Source organism: Leopardus geoffroyi, chromosome B1, assembly GCF_018350155.1.
Source record: "Leopardus geoffroyi isolate Oge1 chromosome B1, O.geoffroyi_Oge1_pat1.0, whole genome shotgun sequence".
Taxonomy (NCBI): domain Eukaryota; kingdom Metazoa; phylum Chordata; class Mammalia; order Carnivora; family Felidae; genus Leopardus; species Leopardus geoffroyi.
The window spans coordinates 170,707,315-170,724,196 of record NC_059327.1 but is presented as its reverse complement, the minus strand read 5'-3'; the positions used below and the strand labels follow the sequence as shown (position 1 = coordinate 170,724,196).

Here is a 16,882-nt window from a genome sequence, read left to right as displayed (position 1 = left end):
ATGAACTCAGAGCCAGCTGGTTAGTGAGGTAATCACAGAGTGATATCCATCACATTCACGGGGCCCTAGCACTTCAGGGGAGGCGATTGTTACAGGGTGTGTACACAAGGGGGCAGCATTCTTGGGGGTCATCTTAGAATCTGGCCTACAGACTGGGTAATTGGGAAACACAATGCTCTTTGGTTTACTTTGTTGAACAGCACTTGCGTGAATGTAATTCCGTGACCACCATCATTTCAGATTTTTGTAGTAACTTTCTTAGAGTATTCAGATGGATTCACACCGGTCGGGCCCCTTTATTATTCCTCTCCTGTAGGTCTCTCTAGCAGAAGTCTTCTAGGAAGAGGACAGTGAGGACCTTGTAACCAACAAACCTGCTGCTAATGCCCTGCAGTTCCAGAAGGGTGACCCACAGTTGTAGTCCCTTTCAGAGCCATCTGTTTATTCTTGACTCTCAACAGGAGAAGGGCAGGATCGTCAATGGTCAATGGTCAATGGTCAATGGTCAATCTCTTACTCTGCCAGTTCAAAGAGAAAATGTTCACGTTGGAAAGGGTCTTTTGCATTATTTGCAAAAGCTTTCAATGCCCCTCTTTTTTCTCTTCCCAATTAAGTCTAGACTGTTTTCCCATTTATTTTTGTTAATGTTTTATTTATTTTTGAGAGAGAGAGAGAGCGCGCACACAAGCAGGGGAGGGACAAAGAGAGAGGGAGGCACAGAATCTGAAGCAGGCTCCAGGATCCAAGCTGTCAGCTCAGAGCCCAACATGGGGCTCAAACCCATGAACTGTGAGATCCCGACCTGAACTGAAGTCGGACTCTTAACTGACGGAGCCACCAGGTGCCCTAAAAGATGCTATATTCTGCTTTTCAATGATATTTTACTTGAAGTTGTACACAGATGTATTAAGGTAAAGGGAAAAAAATGAATTTGGCATGCTGTGGGTTTAGAAATTTGAAAGTGTCTGTTTACCTTGGCATATCCTAACCAAGTATGATTTTATTTTCCAACAAGCCATAATTTAGGTCTGACTCTCGCTGTCTTAATGACTGACATCCCTTTGGTAATTTGGACTATTAAAGTGGAAGGGCTGGATCATAAAAATAATATAAAATAATATAGACTTGGATTTCTTTTCTTCCCTCCAGGACAATATCATCTTATTCTTGAGAGGCTGTAAAGAGCTCGGCCTTAGAGAATCTCAACTTTTTGATCCTAGTGACCTACAGGATACATCCAACAGAGTAACAGTCAAGTAAGTAACACAAGATTTATGTTTAAGGGACTGGTCAGAGTGGCTAATTAACAACTCAGGAAACAACAGATGTTGGTGAGGATCTGGAGAAAAGGGATCTCTATTGCACTGTTGGTGGGAATGCAAACTGATGAAGCCACTCTGGAAAACAGTGTGGAGGTGCCTCAAAAAATTAAAAATAGAACTGCCCTACGAGCCAGCAATTGCACGACTAGGAACTTATCTAAAGGATACAGAAATGCTGATTCAAAGGGGCACATGCACCCCAATGTTTATAGCAGCACTATCGGCAATAGCCAAAGTATGGAAAGAGCCCAAATGTCCATCAACTGATAAACGAATTAAGAAGATGTGGTGTGTATACACACACACACACACACAAACACACACAATGGAACACTACTTGATGATGAAAATGACTGAAATCTTGCCATTTACAGCAATGTGGATAGAACTGGAGGGTATTATGCTAAGCGAAATAAGTCAGAGAAAGACACCTATCATATGATTTCAGTCATATGTGGAATTTGAAAAACTTAACAGATGAACATAGGAGAAGGGAAAGAAAAATAAGATAAAAACAGAGAGGGAGGCAAACCATAAGAGACTCTTAAATACAAGAACAAACTGAGGGTTGGTAGAGGGGGAGCTTGGGGGACTGGATTATATAGGTGACAGGCATTAAGGAGGGCACATTCCGGGATGAGCCCTGGGTGCCATATGTAAGAGATGAATCAGTGGGTTCTACTCCTGAAGCCAAGACTACCCTGTATGGTAACTAACTTGAAAATTAAAAAAAAAAAAAAAAGATTTAGGTTTAAGGAAAACCTATTTATGGTTTGACTTGTAACTTTGTAATGATGTTGTAAGGTCTAAGAAGCAGAGTATTGCACGTGTCTCATAAAATAAAAACGTGAAGGTAAAAATCAAGCTTTCCAAACAAGACATATTGGCCTTCCCCCTGTGTACGGCTTTCATTCTGATCAAATGTAATTTTTTTAAAGCAAAAATCACACATGGAGAGTTAGAATGTTAAAAAGAACGAGAAAAATGTTAGGTGACACTTACTGGAGGGAGAAGCAAGAGAGAAATATGCACAGAATCTGTGTTAGACAAAAAGCCTTTATTGGCTCTAGTTGGGCATTTGAATAGGCTCTTGGAAGACTACAAACTTGGTAAACAGATCCGAGCACTGTTTGTTATGCAAAGAGGGCAATAGATTCTGGAGAAATCACTTCCTCATTTACATTTGTAACTGTTTTCTCATATGTCAGTGATCAGGTTCTTTGAAGATGGATTATTGGCTATTTGACTGCTGTTGACTGTGTCTACTCACTGAGCCATGTTTGTGGCCAAAGAATTTTTGGGATAGAATGGCTCAATAAAAGAAAAGGCAGTGTGCTTCTCTGGAAAGGAATGGCTGGTGACCAGGGTAATGAGAAGAAAGATCGTCATGAGATGGTAGAGATAACTTTCCTGTAGCTTAGGAGTCCTTCACACTCCACACATGACATACAAAACATTTCCCACTTTGGTCAAACAACATTTGGCATGAATATGCCCTAATAATAAGCTTAATTACATAGATAGGGTCTGTGGATTGCATACACTTCTTTTGATTACTTTTGGGCCATTTTATCATGGAGGAACAGAAAAGGGAGAGAAGCCAAAACTCAGGGCTCTTAATTGTATACTCGTTGCCAGTATTGATTGGGGGGGAAAAAAGGAAGCTACTGAATGAAATCAAGTTAGTTCACACTGGATTTTATGATTCGTGACTGGGAATTGATTACATAAAATCATTTCACTCTTGTCAATGTACCTTTCTTTAATATTTCTCATGGAAAAAAATTACTTAAGGGCACAAACAGAATACCAATTATGGTATTTGAATATGGAAACCACCATAAACCTCATTTTAGACATCACATGCTCCATATATTAATCCAGCCTCTATAAATTATTCATTTTAGGAGATGGGTTCTGCCTCATCTGACATGCGTAGTTTGACCTAGGTGGCAAGTGGCCAGAAGCAGTAGTAACTATATGACATCATAACAATTAGTGATATGCACATCGCTTGGAGGGTGAAGGAAAGTTTGCTTTGACGGTGTTGGCAACTGCATTTTTTTTTTTTTGAAGCTATTCTAAATCAATGTGTCACTAAACCAGGAAAATTTTGAGATAGTTTGATTTTAGAGATTCGGAGTTTATATCACCTCTACTGCTTATCTACAAAAACCTGGGTATCAGGAAGCCAGGAGTCTGGCCCTAGACCTGCTACTCCCTGGGTCTATAATCCTAGGCAAGTTCTCTTGCTTCAGTAGGGCTCTGTGTCTTTATCTGTAAGATGGAATTGGACAGAATGTTCTCACAGGTATGATTCTAGCTAAAGCTTGCTCAGTGTTCAGCTTGCTCAGATCTGGGAAGATGGTCCAACCAACTCGTGAGGAAAAAGACACAGAAAACAACCTAAAGAGGAAAAGTCACTTAGACTAATGAATGACATACAGTCAGTCCCTTCTCAGTTACTGTATCATCTTCCCCTTCTCCTGTCTTTTTTTTTCCTTCTGTCATTTTTCTTTATCTTTCCAGCTGCTTCTTTTCTCCATCTACTTTTCTTCCCTGTGCTTCCCCTCTCTTCTTTATCTTATCTATCCATCTCTCTCCCCTTTTGTATTCTTTTTCTTCATTTTCTTCCCTTTTTGGTTCTTCCCTCACTTGAGAATTATTATTTTCTTTAGGCAAGGCTTTCCTATCACCTTCCGTAACTTTATCATTTTTCGTTCATTCATTCAGCAACTATTTACTGAGCGGCTACTATGTGTCAGATACTTTCCAGTCATTAGACAACTGGAATGAACAAGATAGCCAACACTTCCTGTTCACAGGTAATTTACACACAGTGTCAGGAGATAAGAAATACACAAGTAAATCAAAAAGATAATCACAGGGAGTGAGTGATAAGTGCTGAGAAGTAAAAGATGATGTGAAAGATAGTGACCATCACAACATATACATGTATCAAATCATCATGTTGTGTTTTTTAAACTTATACAGTGCCATAGGTCAATCTCAGTAAAACTGGAAAAAAAAGATAGTGACCAGTCCAGAGGTGGCCAAACATAACCCCTCTAAAGAAGTAGCATTTCAGCTGAAGGCTGTGGGCTGAGACATGAATGGGAAGCAAGAACCAGCCACGTGAAGACCTACAGAGCATTCAAGGCAGAGGAAGTTCAAGTAGAAAGCCTGGAGAGGAGCAACAGACTTGCTCTTTAAAAAGGATAAGCAAAGTATCTGGTGTGGTAGAAGGGTAATGAGCAAGAATGAGTGTGGTAGGTGGGCAGCCCACAAACCTGGCAGGATGCTGAACCTAGAATCATTACAGAGAAAAGTGTTTCCTTCACTGTATGAGTTTCTAGAAGAACATAAGGAACTTTGTATTAAAATTATACCATAAATTCATTTACAGTACTTAGAAACTCATTTCTAGTTTTAATGAAGGGTGGGGCATAGAATGAGCTATCTGCTTCACAGCTTTTCTGTAAATGATGCTGGTTTCATCTGGCACCAGACAGGGAACATTTGTAACATATGTAGATTCTTATCGCTATGGTAGATTAAAATACAAATGCTGCATCTTTCTGCTTTACCCTCTGAGGGTTGAGCAGAACATTAGTAGAGATGGAAAACACCCCTTGACACCACTAATTAATAGCCTAAGCCATACAGTACAGGGGCAGATCCCACAGAGCAAATGTGGATACTTTCCTGAAAATTTTTTTTTTTTAAATATAATTTATTGTCAAGTTGGCTAACATACAGCGTATACAGTGCACTCTTGGTTTGGAGGGGTAGATTCCCATGACGTGTTTTGTGTGTGTGTGTGTGTGTGTGTGTGTGTGTTTTTAATGCTCTTTAGTTTAGCTTTTATTGGAGGTAATTTTTCTTACTTTTCTTTCTTTTTTCTTTTTTTTTTTTTTTTGAGAGGTAACTTGAGTAGACTAAAAAGAAAAAAAGAAAGAAAGAAAAAAAAGAGGGACAAGCTGCAAATGATTACTGCATGTGTAATTTAGTGAACTCTACCTGTAATGGATGCCAGACAACCTTGATGGGGAACGAAAGCCTAATCCAGAAAGGCACGCCACAAGTTTATTCCAGGGAATTGAAGCAATTGCATAAAAATGAGGAAAGGCTATGGCTTGCTCCTGAGCATGTCTCTGAAAATTTTGGAAGCGTTTTCACACAATTGGTTGTTAGGTAGAAATCATTCAGCAAATGTTTTGTGAGCTCCTACTATGGGCCAAGCAGGATTTTTTAGAACTGGGTCACAATGATAGTCAATGAAGTTTCATTATCAATACAGAATACATGTTATGCTCCCCATTCTTAACTTATCTTTCATTACAGTTTCAAATCTTGCATAGATTTTTTTTTTGTTTTCATCATTTTGTTTTGTTTTTGTAAGTTAAAAAATCCCAGCAAACATCTAAGCAGGTAATGCCATATTTTTTTTTTCTACTAAAAAGGGGAAACGAAAACTTTCTCTTAAATCCGAATGAGACCAACGTTTCCTTCAATCCAAGTCCTTGTTGATGGGTTTATCTCCTTAGCATATACTATCTTGTTTTCTATTCCCTGAAATATCCACTGACTTAAAATTGTACACCTATTTATTAATATGTTCTTTGGGTCAGAATAAGCAGCAATGAAGTAATTGGTGTCTAAGTGCTTGAAGGAATTCTTGACTGGTGTATACAATACAATTTTATTCGCCCTTCCCCTGCTCTCCACCCCAACTGAAGTTACTGTGGGAAAAAGAAATGCAGTCCTTCTTCTTTCCTAGCATTTATTTGTTGACATGTTAAAGAAACTTCGGAATAATTTTGTAGAAATTTTTATATTTCACTGTATGAATATTTTGAAAGTATCAACAACTAGCTTTTTTTGTTTATAGTTCGAGAATAAGTACTTATGTATTTTTTAGAATGCACATGTGTATATTCGAACATAACACACATATTTTCCTGCTTATGGCTAATTCCCAGCACTAATTTCTATCTGTAGCAGACAAGAACAAATATTTGGGTAACATTGCCTCTTCTGCATATATTTTCAGGTCTGTTTAATTAAGTAAGGTTCTAGACCCTTTAGACTTTTAGTACTACTTGTACAAAGATTTTGGAAGGGTAGTAAGATTTTGATTTCACAGTGGTCTATAATCAAGGCACAAATTTTACCTTAACAGCTGAGCTTTGAGAATACAAATATAAACAGTCCTAGTTTTTAGATGGAATCCTTCATTTTCCAGATGTTAAAAGCCATTCATCTTTTCATGGTGCACTTTGGAAGGCTGATTTCGTCTCATCCTTTTGCATCTTGCTTCCTAAATGATTTTATTTAGTACCTGAAATCACTCATCATAGACCTTAGAAAAAATGATATATTCTGCTGATTTCATGATATGTGTCTGCTTCAAGTACATCTTAGAGGTGTTTAAGGGAAGATCACAGGGAAGCAACTGCTATTCTGACTGTATTTTCTTTTCCTTTTCCTTAATTAGGAGCCTTGATTACAGTAGGAAGCTGAAAAATGTAAGTGTTTTCACTTCACTTTCAAAATATCTTTCCTTCTAATTTTTATGGTTCAGGTGTAAAATTTAGCTCATAAGTTCATTGCCTTCTGTATGCCTTGCTAGGAAGAGTCCTTAGAACACAAAGATAGGTGTCTCTGATAGAATAATCAATCACTGTGATAGAAACAAAAATTATAGATGGGGGAGTTTTCTGTAATTAATAAGGACTCATTCCAGAAGTAAATAAATGAAAGCTCGCACTCTGCAATTATTTCTTAAATACAAGATGATCTGTCTCAGCATTAATCTCAGTTCCTTTCTGTTTGTAGGCACAGATGGGATTATTAAATAAAGCAGCTGAGCACACGTTTTTTAGGGAAAAGATCAGCATGATATAAATAGTGTTGACTGTCATGGGCCTGTACTTTTTCTATTGTTTTTTTAATTAATCTTTTGGGTTTTTATTAATACTTCCCCAAATCAACTTTTTGGAGTTGGATCTTATTTTCAAAGAGCAAGTACATTAGTGCTTTTTTTTTTTTTTAATGGGAGAGGGTTAGAAGGGGTAAAGAGAGAGAGAGAGAGAGAGAGAGAGAGAGAATCTCAAGCAGGCTCCACACTCAGCACAGAACCCAAAACAGAGCTCAATCCTACAACCCTGGGATCATGACCTGAGCAGAAATCAAGAGTCAGACACTAAACCGACTGAACCAGCCAGGTCTCCCAGTGCTTGTTTATTTTAACTTTAAATTAGGAATCTAAGAAATGACCTTGTGTATATAAAATTTTAAAGTGGCTATGACCCCTCCTTTTTTTTTTTTTTTTTAATTTCCAGGGTGCTATTATATTTGGTTGACATTTTCATTCTTGTCTTCTTTTTCCTCCTGTAAAACTAGGGCTATATGCCATTTTTTCTCATGCATTTAAACAAATCGGAAAACCCATAATCTAAAACACAACACCGTTCTATCTTTCTCCTGTTACACCTTTCAAAATAGCCTCATACTCTTAGCCCACATTAGTTTATGGTCCTAGTTAATGTCCTGACATTTGGAATTGTCTGTTCTCTGGAAATTTATTTGTAAGCAATCAGTTTAACAAGACTTTCTGGAAGTTTTGAAGGATTCCTGAAGTGCAATTTTCCCACAGAGGTGGAAAACCGAATCGCATCGTAGCATCAATACCCACAACCATATTTTGGGCCTGTTGCCATCTGGAACCATGTACACATATCACATTGTCCAAAGCATTTCCTGGTCTAGCAAGTGGAGGGAGGAGGTACCATAAGTACTTCCCAGCCTGATTGAAGCAATAAGACCACATGTGAAAATAAAATAATAGCTTTTCCGTAAGCTTCAGATCCCAATAATTCAGTTTTAAGGAGCTCCTCTTCAGCCTTCTGGGTTTTCTGGAAAAATTGATGGAAAGAGCATTTGCTTTTGTGGACAGTTTCTTTGGAAAAACAGAAAAAAAATTAACTTGGGACTGCAGCTTCAGACTCTTGAAACTTCTTGGACATTTGTAAGCATGCAAGGTTATTTAACTGGCAGTAATCTTGTCCAGGCTACAAATTCCCGTCTCAGATTAATAGGAATCTAACTATACCCCAAAGCTGGTTATCTGAAAATCGTACTCTCTGTTGGATTGCTTTCTTCTGATTTCAGTTAGATGGGTTGTGTTGCTCATGTGTTGCGAACCACTAACTAACCTGGCTCACTCCTCTGAGGTTTTGCAATTGATCTTAGCAGAACCTCTCTGCCCACAAATAGAAATCGTGAGCCTCTAAAAACACCTTCTCTCAAAAGGGATTGACAACCCGTTTCCTGCTCATCTGGGTAAAGGCTCCGGAGTTATAGAAAACTTTTACTTCCTAATTTTGAAACCTTTATTACATAAAAATAATTCTGGAGGATTTGTTTCTCCTTCTTGCCATCTTAGAGATCATTTTGTTACAACCAACCTTTTCCTAAAACTGGAGCTTTATTTTAACTACCGAATCATGTTTGTGTTGACTGATAGAGCGTTGGGTTCTTATTAAAATGATTTTACATTTAATGGATACCTCATGGATGGTGGTTTTTATGAATCGGTGTTGCACATTCTCTCCTTCCTGCTTTCCTGTTAGTGGAGCATTACTGATTCCTTAGCTTAAAAAGTAATTCTCGAGGGAAAATTCTCGAGGGCATGGTTTTGTTTCACAGGTATTAGTTACCATTTACTGGCTGGGAAAAGCAGCAAACAGCTCTGCATCCTATAGCGGAACCACACTGAACCTGAAGGAGTTCGAAGGCTTGCTGGCTCAGATGAGAAAGGTAACTTGACTTTTCTTCTTTATCCCAAGAGGTTAAGATAAGAAGGGAAATCAACACATTTGCTCCTTTTTAAGATGATGGTTTGGTGTGATGAAATTGCACAGCGATATCTTGCACTCAAGGGAAGGACCGGTTGTCTTACCAATGAGTTCTCTGCCTTGTGTATCCCATGCCTACTTGAACTTTTTGTAGCCTTCAGAGAATGGAAGGTATGAGCTCTCCCCAACTTTAATTCCCAAAGAGCAAATTCAGTCTGTGAGTATGTGGCTTTGCATGCCAGAGAGCTCAGTGCTTGTTTTCTTGGGGGAGTAACGCCTGAGTTAAACAATACAGTATTATACGAAAATGAAGACTTGCTCTGCATTTGTCCTAAAGGTCATTTTGCTTACCCGTCAGGGCGTTGGTGTGGGTGAGAGGTAAGTCTGCCAAGTTCTTGCTGGGTGGGCATCCACTGGGCTCTGACAAATTAGAAACATTCTCTCCTAAGATGTGTATTTTATGGCCATTGTATTTGGATGACCTGGAAACTTGGAAAACATTTTTTACAATATTCAAAGCTTTATTTATTTATTTGATTATGGGAAAGACTCATCTAATGTAGGAATTTGTCAAAGAAACAGTGGGATGTTTTATGTGTGCCTGCCTGTATGTTCCTTTTAGGTTCAGCGATGTATGTGAACTCATCCAAAGTCCTAGGATATAGTATTACCTGTGAGCAGCCCCACCGAACTAGCCTAGCGACGTGGTGAGGCTCGCTTGAGGCTCACTTGTCTCATCCATGGGTTTTGGATAAGGTCCTTATTGTAGCACAAATAGTTAAGGCCTTGCCCTTCCTCATTTCTCAAACATGCAAACTAAATGCACTAATGAGACCCCCTGAGAGACATTCGCACTTTGACAAACTTGCCCCCCCCCCCCGCCCACCTCCCCAAGACAGAGAGTGAGCAAAGGGGCAGAGGGAGAGAGAGAAAGAATCTTACTGGTAGATGGGTCATCTTTCTTTTAGATTTTTAGAGAGAGAGCACAAGTGGGGGAGTGGGGCAGAAGGAGAGAAAGAGAGAGGAAGAGAGAGAGAATCTTAAGCAAGCTCCACACTCAGCATGGAGCCTGATGTGGGGCTCGATCCCACAACTCTGGGATCATGGCCTGAGCCAAAATCAAGAGTCAGGCGCTCAACTGACTGAGCCACCCAGGCACCCCGCGTCGTCTTTTTACAACTGTTTAAAAGCCCTGCCTCACAGTTCCTCTCTTTGCTGGATACTCTTGGAATCTGATTTATTTTTGTTATGGACATTTCTTACTAGCTCAGCTCCTCTGTAATCTTCAACTCTCTTGGGGCGCCTGGGTGGCTCAGTTGGTTAAGCTTCCAACTTTAGTTCAGGTCATGATCTCACAGCTTGTGGACTCGAGCCCCATGTCAGGCTCTGTGCCGAAGCTCAGAGCTTGAGCCTGCTCCGGATTCTGTGTCTCCCTCTCTCTCTGTCCCCCCACCCCCATTCATGCTCTGTCTCTCTCTCTCTCTCAAAAATAAATAAACATTAAAAAAAATTATAATCTTCAACTCTCCTAGCTTCCCCTTCTATTGAGACCATTCTCTATGTCAGCTGCCTTGAAATGACCTGTTGTTGTTAATAGCTGTTCCCTTTTAAAAAAAAAATGTTTTTGGGGCGCCTGGGTGGCGCAGTCGGTTAAGCGTCCGACTTCAGCCAGGTCACGATCTCGCGGTCCGTGAGTTCAAGCCCCGCGTCTGGCTCTGGGCTGATGGCTCAGAGCCTGGAGCCTGTTTCCGATTCTGTGTCTCCCTCTCTCTCTGCCCCTCCCCCATTCATGCTCTGTCTCTCTCTGTCCTCCAAAAAATAAATGTTGAAAAAAAATAAATAAAAATAAAATACAAGTAAAATGTTTAAAAAAAAAATAAAAAAAAATAAAAAAAATGTTTTTTACTTATTTTGAGAGAGAGAGAGAGAGAGAGAGAGAGTACGTGCACATGCATGCATGGGGGAGGGGTTGAGATGAGGGAGAAAGAGAATCCCAAGCGAGCTCCACACTGTCAGCTCAGATCCCAACATGGGGCTCAATCCCACGAACAATGAGATCATGACCTGAGCCTAAATTAAGAGCTGGACACTTCATCAGCCGAGCCACCAGGCGCCCCCAGCTGCTCCCTTTTTTTAATGAATGTAGACAACATCACAGGACATGAGGGAATACTTGGTATCCCTGGACAAGGCATGACTTAACTAAAATGGCCCGCTGTGGTATTCCCATACCTCTAGGTAGAGAGTAATTGACCTGAACTTCACACCTGGAGGTGCTGGAGATATCTGTTTCTCTGGAATATATTTTATTTCATTTTATCTATTAAAACTGGGCTTATCTGAGAAATGCAGAAAACCCTAACAGTGGCTTAAATAAGATAGAATTTTATTTCAAAGTCACATAAAAGAGGTCTGAATGTGAGCAGTGGGCAGGTGATCATCAGGTCGGGCACCCAGGGTCCTTCTTTTTACTCCAACATCCTCAACCCTTGGGTTCTCACCTTCTGGTCCAACATGACTGGACAAGCTGTAGCCGTCTTATCCACATTGGGGTCCAGAGAAAGGAGGGATGAGGGGAAGAAGGGCCTATGCTTTCCCTTTAAACACACTTCTGCGAAGTCATACACGCACCTCTGCTCATATCCCATTGACCTAAACTCAGTCACACATCCATGCCTCACTGCAAAGAAAGACTTGAGAGAGGTAGACTGTACCGCAGCTAAAAACTGTGGATATTTTCAATGGAGAAGAAACGGAGAACAGATATTGAAGGGACAGCCAGGAACACTTCTGCACGGATGCAGGCTGAAATAAATGTGGAATTAAAATGTTTTCCTTCACAAAGGAGACGAGCCAGAAATTTTTTATATTCATTTTCCTAGGGTGAGAAATGTGTATAAAAATTATCAACTTGTAAAGTGACACATGTAGAGCCCTTAGCGTAAGCTTCTGGCACATAGTGGGTGTTCATAGTAGATTGCTGTTGCTATATACTGAGAAAAGATCTCTGAAAGCATAGTGACAGTGGCCTGTCAGTGAGCCCGGATATGTCAGAGGGGGGTCTCCCAAAAGAGGGGACTCTGAAGTGGAGCCAAGGAGAAATATTGCAAGAACGTCGAGATTGAAGGAAGAACCACGGGGACTAAGGTGGCCTTAGAATCGTGGGGACGGGAGCTGGAAGGCAAACATTCTAGGTTCTTCCTCTCTTCGGCTCTCTCTCCTTGAGATTTCCTCACATCGGGGAACATGGCCAACAGCGTCCACAGGGTTACCTACTTCTAGCTCCTTGTCCAGAAAGCAAGGGAGTTCTTCCTCCTCGGCCCGGCTGCACAATTGCTAGGGCTTTACCCTGGCCCAGTGTGGGTCCTATTCCTGAACCAGGCTCTGTGACCGGGCCAACGGGTGCCGTGACTGACCTAAGCACCACTGCTTCAGGAGGTGAGGGATGTCAAGTAGAGCAAGGGATGAAGAGCGGGGAATGTGATAGGCAGAAGCAGACCTCTGCCAACATCAACTTCTCTTCCCTTACCCTGCCTTATTTTTTCATGATACTACCGCCCAACTTTGTATTCATTTATCTGTTTATCTTTGGTATCTTCCAGTAGACCATAAGGCCTGCGAGGACAGGATATTTATTGGCTTTGCAGAACGTTGTGTCCCCAGCATTAGGACTGTATCTGGCCCGTGGAAGATGCTCCGTCAATATCTGAGGCGTAAATAGCTTCCCCGACCAGAGTGTGGTGGGTGCAGATGGGTCATCAGGTTGGAAAAGTAGAACCCTGAAACACTCCGGTATGGGAGTTAGCCACTTTATAAATCACAGAGAAGAAGAAAATGTTGAGTGGTAACACAGCGGCATCTGGAGTTTCTCGGATACTGTAAGTCACCCGGCAACCTTAGCTGGTTCTCATTAGCTCTGACAAAGGGGTATAAGAAGAGGACAGATGAGTGAAACAATCCAAAAATACCAGAGATGTTGGTAGTTCACACCGCATTCATTAGCTCACGTTTACTAGAACAACTAGCAATGAGTGCACTGGACAGATTTGAGTCTTCTCTCCCGTCCCTAAAGTGCTCTCTGTAGAAGACAAAATGCTGCTGGGCTCCTGGACAAAAACCACCGATGACATAACTAGACCCCCCCAAAAAAAGGAACTTAGACTACACTAGCCTTTGTGTTGGCTGATAGCTTTTGCTCTCCCCCAGAAGCTTAACTTTGCATGACTTGATGGACTCCAATAAAATTGTTCACCCAGCTAATGTCCACATCTTTATTTCTGGCAGAAGAACCAGCTTCTTGCTTCACCCTGAGGTTCCAAGGGACCAGGTTGGCCAAGGATGACCACGGGTGGCTTGTTTTTCACTTTACAAACTGGCCAAGCCTTTTAGCTTCCAGCTCTTGCTTGATCCGCGGTTTCATTCTTGGCTTTCTACGCAGTCATGAACAGAATGGCTTCTCTGTTTTTCTTTCCCATAACAAGCTGTGAGAAAGCAGCTGAAGCTCCAAGAGACATGTTGACTTTCTCTTTCTTTCTGTTCTCTTGTGGTTTGTAGGGTAGGGGGAAGAAGACATTTGGGCCTTTGGGGGAGCATTTCTGATTATTTTTATTTTCTTGAAAATCCAGTTTGTAATGCTATGCCAAGCAGCTCATAAAACTGTGTCCTTTCTAGATGTGACCAGTGGCCTAGCTCCAAGTGTCTGCTCTCCCTGATGAAAATTGCATCCAAGGCATCTAGTTATGGGGTATAAATGGAGAAGAAGAGTATCAGTGCATGTACAGATTGTGTCCTTAACTACATTCATAAGTTCTGTATGATTTGCATGTTGACATGCACATGCCCAAATGAATGCATGGTAGTAATTATAACCATAGCTAACACTCTTTGAGCACTTAGGCGTCAGGCATTTTTCAATTGCCCAGCAATCCTGTGAGATAGATGTTATTATTAGCTCCATTTAATAGATGAGAAAACTGAGACCAGGCAAGGTGAGATAACTTGCTTAAGGTCACACAAATGACGAGAGGTAGACCCGGGATTTAAACCCAGGGAGTCGAGATTCCAAGACCATGCCCCTACCTACCTCTGTTTTGCTGTGTTTATAGTTCGGTGATTGAGGCATAAATGGCATTTAGCAAAAGAGCATCATCCAGGTTAGCATCGTTCACAGAGTAAGAACCTAGTGAAGGTCCAGTGGTTGAAGAGATGATGCTGGTAATGGCAACTATAATAACACCCAAGTTGATGGAACGTTGTCAGGTTTTACTACTTGGGATTTGGAGACGGAATCCTGTGTTGGAATCAGTTTTCCTGCTTACTATGTGACCTCAGTTAAGTTACGTAACCTTTCTGATTCCTACTTTTCTCTTCTATAAAATGAGGACGAGACTAACCACATCACTGTAGGGTTGTGAGGATTAAATACATGTACAAAAAAGCATCACGCATGGCCCTAGACACAGTAAGGATTCAGTAAAAGCGACCTTCATTTTTTCAGACATTTGGCCCAATCTCAGTGAACAGATAACCCAAGATTATTATTTGCATTTCCCAAGAAATTAAATACAAAACCATATCCAGTTTAGATCTATGTTTTTCAATTAGTTATGAGTTCTTTCTTTTGCAGCTAGTCGGGCCTGGCTTTTGTTCAAGTCCCCGTTAACTTTTGACCTACAAATAAACTGCCTTAATTTCCATAACTGGAATTTCTGCCTTCCTCTGGAGGGTCAAATGGGCCACCCTCACCCAGGCCACTGGACAATCTATTCTTGGGGGGCAGTAATCAGGTCCTAGGTGTGGAGACTTCAGAGTGCTCCTGTCGGTCCTGCCCTCCTCTCTCCCACTCCTCCCTTCCCTCCAGGCAAAACCCGTGTGTGCCTTGTGAATTACAGCCTCCCTGTCCCTTCAGCATGCCTCCCGCGGGGGAGCGTGTCAGAGGGGCTGGATAGAACTGACAAAAGCAGCTGGCAAAGGCACTTCCTACAAAGGCATTGGCTCCAGTGGGCATATTAGTCAGCTCAGACAGTTTCCAAAATTGCTAACATGGAGAGAATATTTGTTTATTTTTCCTTTCTGTTGGGAATGTGGAAGGGACCTTCCTGATCATCCCAGGACATCCACAGTGTGACATTCCAGTCCTTGCAGATGAGAACATGCCCCTCTGCCAGCATCATCCGCAGCCCTCATTTTAAGCGACAGTCTGGAGGAGATTAAATTGAGGTTTATCTTTGAGTGACCGGAGTTATTTTTGTTTTCGTCAGCCTGGACTATTGTAATTAATGCGAAGACAGTGGCGGGAACAAGGCTTTTATTATAATACAAGGGTGAGGATGGCTTTGCCTGACCTTTCTTCTGCTGGGGTTTCAGTGTTTTAGTATGTGCTGCTTGCGCTGGAAAGAATTTATAATCACAGGCTGTCAAAGACGGCCATTGTTCTCACTGCTCTGAACATGTGGGTCAGCCACAAGTGCTTTCAGCTCCCCCAGCGCCAGGAGCTGGCCGAGAGCGAAAGCATGCCTGGATTCTTCTGAGGCATCGGGAAAAGCATTTTGCATATTTTTCATCGCTTTTTTTTTTTTTTTTTTTTTTTTTTTTAACTTTCTGCCTCAGAAAGACAGCTCCCTTTCAGAGCAGGAATTTCCCTTCAAGGTAGCAGGAGATGGAAGCATGCCGCTCCAGGACTTTACGGAACTGATTCTGCTGCAAAAAACAAATGCCGTGTGCATTTGCCAGATAGCGTAAACAGGAGCAGTTGCGTGGCTACGCCGGGGGCTCGGTCCCAGACCGGGCATGCGGTTATGGATTCCGAAAGACGGGTCAAGGTTAAGGTTTCCGTTTTTTATTTTTGCTTTTGTCTGTCACTGTATCCTTGTGAATCCGAACGTAATGATCTTTTACTCTTAATTGCTTTGATTTTTTTTTTTTTTTTAAACGTGGTGGGGTAGGAGCTACTTGGATTTTTGTTTTTATTTATTTATATTTTGAAAGGCGCACGATTTTCTGATCGGGACAGTGGCAGCAGGGAAGGTCCCAGAACGAAATGTTGGCTTGCAGATGATAATCCGTGCCATGGTTTTTCCACGCTGACACTACATGCGGGATCTTTGGAAGATCACTGGAGACGGATTTTCCTGGCGTTGTAGGCTCTCCCTCTGTTGCTGAAGTGTCTATAATCCTTTCGTTTTATTTTTGGACAGGAGACGGATGACATTGAGAGTCCTAAACGTAGTATCCGAGACAGTGGCTACATAGACTGCTGGGATTCTGAGCGCAGCGACTCCCTCTCCCCCCCTCGCCACGGCAGAGATGATTCCTTCGACAGCCTAGATTCCTTTGGCTCCCGCTCCCGGCAGACACCTTCACCAGATGTAGTCCTCAGGGGAAGCAGCGATGGTAGGTCGCAGCCTTCATACACTGCCCATCTTTAAACTAAACATTAACAAGAGCCGCCTTGTCCCCGGTGGAGGGGAGGCGGGCTCCGTATCCACCTTGCTGGAACCTGGTAACTCTAAACGGGGAGAAGAAAACGTGTTTTCGTGTCGGTTTTCGTGGTCCTTAGAATTTGGGTTGGCTTTGCCAGCAGTCTGAACGTTGCCTCAGTGAGCATATCTTCTAGCGGAAAATACGTTACATCATGCCTCCCCTTGGTCTCCGTGAATCAAGACGCTGTGCAGGACATTAGCTCATAAAGTGTGCCGAAGG

General features: G+C 41.6%; 1 protein-coding gene across 14 annotated transcripts in view; it reads left to right on the top strand.

Annotated features, from left to right (window-relative positions):
- The window catches only part of LIMCH1 (LIM and calponin homology domains 1), a 330,658-nt gene that overhangs the window by 220,819 nt on the left and 92,957 nt on the right, over positions 1-16,882 (top strand). For 8 of the 14 annotated variants that reach the window (XM_045474223.1, XM_045474232.1, XM_045474227.1 and 5 more), the window contains exons 4-7: positions 1,150-1,256; positions 6,820-6,850; positions 9,033-9,143; positions 16,378-16,573. In XM_045474223.1, the coding sequence (XP_045330179.1) occupies positions 1,150-1,256; positions 6,820-6,850; positions 9,033-9,143; positions 16,378-16,573 (445 nt within the window). Of the gene's footprint in view, positions 1-1,149; positions 1,257-6,819; positions 6,851-9,032; positions 9,144-15,755; positions 16,003-16,377; positions 16,574-16,882 lie in introns of those variants that run through there. The other 6 variants (XM_045474234.1, XM_045474233.1, XM_045474237.1 and 3 more) reach the window with 4 other exon arrangements.